The 5032-nt window shown below is 38.3% G+C and overlaps 1 protein-coding gene across 1 annotated transcript; it reads left to right on the top strand.

Annotated features, from left to right (window-relative positions):
- The first annotated feature begins 341 nt into the window (after positions 1-341).
- Positions 342-4639, top strand: LOC110456502 (indolethylamine N-methyltransferase-like). Its single transcript, XM_021507324.1, has 3 exons — positions 342-955; positions 2383-2584; positions 3932-4639. Exons 1-3 carry the CDS (start codon positions 715-717, stop codon positions 4356-4358), a joined length of 870 nt encoding a protein of 289 aa, XP_021362999.1. The 5' UTR covers positions 342-714; the 3' UTR covers positions 4359-4639.
- The last annotated feature ends 393 nt before the right edge of the window (positions 4640-5032 follow it).

Below are 5032 nucleotides of genomic sequence, written 5' to 3'. Positions count from 1 at the left end.
AACAACTATGTATGTTAGGGAAATTTATCCTTAAGGCTAACAAATAAAGAACCTCTTAGTTAATAATCATGAATTTGTAAGTACATCATATCGATACATTGTGGGAAAGGGCTTTATATAAGTTAGACAACTTGTGACCGAACCGTTTTGTATGTAATAGATGCAAAATAAATATGTTAATATACAAAAGATACATTGTATTCTAAGTACTGATGTACCTAGTTTGAATAAATCTTTAACTCTTGAACACAATCAGCCGGATAGTAAAGGGCGCGTACAAGGAGTGGGAAGACCACGTGATCAGAACGACATCGCCGCTGGTGTTAAACACTGAGTGTTTACCAGTGCTCAGTAATGATCAGGTGTACATCGAGGGATTACGTGTGATCCAGTTTCGTTTATCTCAGTAATATACATGTATCAGATATAACAGGATTTAAAAACAACTGTCTTGGCGCTGTACCATTTTTATTATGGAACTGTTTCTGCAATCTTTCCATGTTATCGCAAAGACACGTCACATAATTCGGTCACGATTGGTTGGATCTGTGTTAGTGTGTAGATTATAATAGCGTTCGCAAAACAGTTACATGTAAAACGCAATTAGCATAACATTTTCCATGTAGAAATATACGAAAGGAGTAAAAAAATAGCTACGTCTGGTTATCAGGCGATTGGAGAGTAAGAAGTTGCATCAGGTCAAAGGTCGCGTACATGCGAAATATGTCAAATAAAGACGTCATCAAAATGGCGCGTGAAGGCACTACCACGGATTACAATGGTGTGTTCGACCCAGAGTGGTATTTAGACACGTACTACGGCTCTGTGGCTGACCAGGTATCCGGCCACGTGACTAATCAGGCGTCCAGTCAGTCTGATGGAGTGGTTGGTAACCAGTTACAGTTTAACTTACTTCAATTCAACTTGGAGAAATATCACGACATCTTTCAATATGGTATGCCTATAACATCGTTTTCTCTTACACATATTAAGCCAGGGCATTTATTCTCTCTCATACACATGCAAGCTCCTATACAGGAAGACCGATATAACAGGCAGTTATAACGTACACACTGAGTACCATGGTCCGGTCTATTTAACAGCTACGGGATACTAATAATAACACACATGTGTAGTGTTTTATCATGTTGGTAATATAGCCAAGCTGACATGTTGATTGCTGTGTAACCAAGAGAAAGGGATACATTTTGATACTGATATAAAAGCAACATTGAATAAATGTAAACGAGGCCGATTATTCATGTCTGTGGTTGCAAGCTATCGTGATATTGCTATATAATTTAGTTTTTTAAAACTCATACAAGGGAAGTAACTCGAGTTTGCTTGTCAGTTTACCGCGTGATTACAGACGTAGCTTTATGCACGCCGCTTTGGTGTTAAATAAGAAGTGTTACCATTTGACGAGTTTAGGCCCGTCACCAATTGGAATTGTTTTACAAATCAATAGGAAGGATACAGTTTTGCATCCGTATCTACTGTGTTGTAGCCCAACATTCAGTCTGCAGTTTACAAGTCAAATCCAAAATGGCTCTGCCGAAAAAAAATGAACTGCAAATGATAATAATGATATAATCAAGGTAGCGAGCTCCGTTGCTTCAATAAAATATTCTTGTTCAAGAAAACATGCAATTATGCCGAGAGCGGTCTGGATACATAATTGTCGTTAGACTTCGTGAAACATCGAAAATCTGTCTTGATTTTTGACGGTCGCATACTGTGCTAAATCCCCAGTGAATAGCTTCAAACCCGCACCAAACATGTACGTTATTCCGTACAGAGCTACTACGATAGATAACCCACTTAAATTACTTAAATCATTCATGTCCTTAGATTATCCTGCTGAACACACCTATTAACTTTTCATGCCGGCCGAGCTGACGATTGAAAGTCCAAAAGCGGCCATTTTCTCCTGCTTGTGTAACCGTAACGCTGATTGGCTCGTCAAATCAGATTTTCTCATTTTTCGACAATTACATGTCACTGCATTACGGACATTGTATTTACCTGTCTATCTTTATATCAAGTACGGGTAAGACGTTAACTTGTTATATCAAGTATGGGTAAGACGTTAACTTGTTATATCAAGTATGGGTAAGACGTTAACTTGTTATATCAAGTATGGGTAAGACGTTAGCTTGTTATATCAAGTATGGGTGAGACGTTAGCTTGTTATATCAAGCAGGGGTAAGACGTTAATTTGTTATATCAAGTATGGGTAAGACGTTAACTTGTTATATCAAGTATGCGTAAGACGTTAGCTTGTTATATCAAGTATGGGTAAGACGTTAACTTGTTAAATCAAGTATGGGTAAGACGTTAACTTGTTATATCAAGTATGTGTATGACGTTAACTTGGTACAGGTGATGTGAAGGGACGCAGACTACTGGACGTAGGGACGGGCCCGTCAGTACACTCAGTCATCAGTGCCTGCCGCCATGTTGATGACGTATATCTCACTGACTTCGCCGCACAAAATAGGAAAGTGCTAAATGATTGGTGGAAAAGTGACAAAACAACTATTGTAAAAGTTACTGAATACATATTGAGAAAGGAGAATTCAAGGTAAGTCTAAGTTAAAATACATTGTTTTACTCACCTAGCCCGAAGAGTCTAGTGAGCGTATGCCGTGGCACGGCGCCCGTCCGTGGTCTGTCCGGTGTCAACATTTTCAAACGTCTTCTGAATAACCAAGAGGTAAAGGGTGACGCTATTTAGCCAAAAGCATACTTGTATAAATGCTACTAACTTTGTTCAAATGAATGACATTCGCTAATATTCAAGGTCACAGGGGTTAAATATGTTGAACTATCTTAATTATTTCTTCTGAATAACCACAAGTTCCAGAGTGATGGCATTTGGTAAGTATAAAGCTGGGAGAAAAGGGCACTAAGTTTGTCCAAATGCATTACCTTCACCCATTTTCAAGGTCACATGGATCAATTCTTTTAAAAATCCTTACATCAACTTCTTCAAAAAACCCAAAAGGCCCAGGGTAATGATATTTTACCAGTAGCACACTGGGATGAATGACCTTCGCCCATATTCAAGGTCACAGGGGTCAAATATGTTAAAATCTTCAAATGACTTCTTCTGAATAACCAAAAGGTCGATAATGATGATATTTGGCCAGGAGCATGCTGGGATGAAGGGCTAACAATTTTATTTAAATGAATGACCTCCCATATTCTAGTTCTTTGGAGTCAAAAATGTCAAACACTTTAAACAACTTCTCATAGATACAAAAATGGCTAGGATGTTGATATATAGCCAGTAGCATGCTGGGATGAAAGATTACCAAGGTTGTTCACGAGAATGACCTATTAAAGGTCAAAGTGGTCAAATATGTTAAAATATTAAACGACTTCTTCTGAATAACCCAAAAGGGTAGGGTGATATGTGACTATAGTACCATGGCCAGACGAAAAGCTATCAAGTTTGTACATGTGAATGACATTGACATACTTTCAAGGTCACATCTGGTCAAAGACCCTAGACCCTTTTCAATAAAAAGGGGTCTAGGGTGGTGATATTTGGCATTTTGCATTCTGGAATGAAGAGCTATAAAGTGTGTTGAACTTAATGTCCTTATATGACTTTCAAGGTCACAGGGGTCAAATGTATTTAAATCTTTTAACATGTTCTTTTCAATGGCTTTGAGTCATAGATAGCGATATTTTGCCTGCAGCTTTATTTTAGTCCACTTTTAAGGTTTCCAAGTGCGAGATAAAAAAAAACAGGTGCTGACCAATCGTTTACATCCCAAGCATAACAAATGATCTCCACGCTGTTAATGATTTAAATACAAATATTTTCATAGTTTAAACCTCATTGCTTTGATTTTCGCTTGGTGGAATTACGTTTTACAAATTTACAACAACGAACTTTTAAAAGCAACTGCATTATTTTCAGTGAAACGGTCGCGGAGCGCCATAAAACGATCAAAGAGAAAGTACGACATGTTTTGCCAATTGACGTCACCTTGTCTGATCCACTTGGAAGCGGATGTGACGTCAATCAGTTTGATATTATCACCTCCAGCCTCTGTTTGGAAGCAGCAGCCCAAACGCTTGACCAGTATCGTAGCAACGCAGCAAATGTATCTTCCTTACTGAAGAGCGGAGGACATTTTATCCTGAATGGTGTACTGGAACAGACCTGGTATCGGATAGGAGAGGCCAAGTTCTCGTGCGTGAAGCTCACGCGAGATGACATAAAATCGACGTTTGTCAGCTGTGGGTTCAATATTCAGCTTTTTGATGATGTGAAATTCAAATCTAAAGAAGATGAATATTCAGACTTTCACGGATATTTTGTCATGCACGCAATAAAAGAATAAGTTATTCTCTACAGAGTCTAGAGAATGGACCTTTTTCATTGACAGTATATACCTGTAAATCCAGTTTAAACAGCTACCATCAGGATAGGATTAAGAAAGTAAAGTCAGGGAGAAAAAGTGCGAGGCAGCCATTAAGCGAGATGACGTAAAATCGACGTTTGTCAGCTGTGGGTTTAATATTGCTTCAATGGAGACTGTGAAGTCGACGGAAGGCGGTTATTATTCTGACTTTCACGGTTATTTTATAATGCATGCAATTAAAAAATAATTGTAATCATTAATATTCAGTTGCCGAATCATCGCTTTTAAAGAAAACCATTGCCTTAAATTGACTATGTACTGAAAAAACACCCTTACCATCGATTGTCACTTAACATATATATGTATCCTTACACAGTTTACGTGGTTGACATTGACATGACATGAAGCCAACGTGCAGATTCGGTGATAAGTGTAGCAACGACTATTAAAGTGCAATATCCGGGTCTTTCAGTGAGAAATAAACATGTACAGTATCACACTGTCGACCGACACACATATACAATTCGTCGAAGCGGCCAGAGGCTAGGTTTATAAGTAGCATAATATATAAATCTAATAAGATATATTCACAGTTGGATTTGCATAAATAGAAGCAGGTTTATTGAGGGAATGCACGCAAAAGGGTACCACAG

Source organism: Mizuhopecten yessoensis, unplaced genomic scaffold, assembly GCF_002113885.1.
Source record: "Mizuhopecten yessoensis strain PY_sf001 unplaced genomic scaffold, ASM211388v2 scaffold161, whole genome shotgun sequence".
NCBI lineage: Eukaryota > Metazoa > Mollusca > Bivalvia > Pectinida > Pectinidae > Mizuhopecten > Mizuhopecten yessoensis.
The sequence above is the reverse complement of the archived record's forward strand: the minus strand, read 5'-3'. Positions and strand labels throughout refer to the sequence as shown.

Bases quoted from the DNA above. Each gene is read 5' to 3' on its own strand.
- LOC110456502 (XM_021507324.1), top strand. From the start codon at position 715: ATGCGAAATATGTCAAATAAAGACGTCATCAAAATGGCGCGTGAAGGC. The intron at 956-2,382 runs GTATGCCTATAA...AACTTGGTACAG, and splicing joins TCACGACATCTTTCAATATG to GTGATGTGAAGGGACGCAGA. The intron at 2,585-3,931 runs GTAAGTCTAAGT...CATTATTTTCAG, and splicing joins TTGAGAAAGGAGAATTCAAG to TGAAACGGTCGCGGAGCGCC.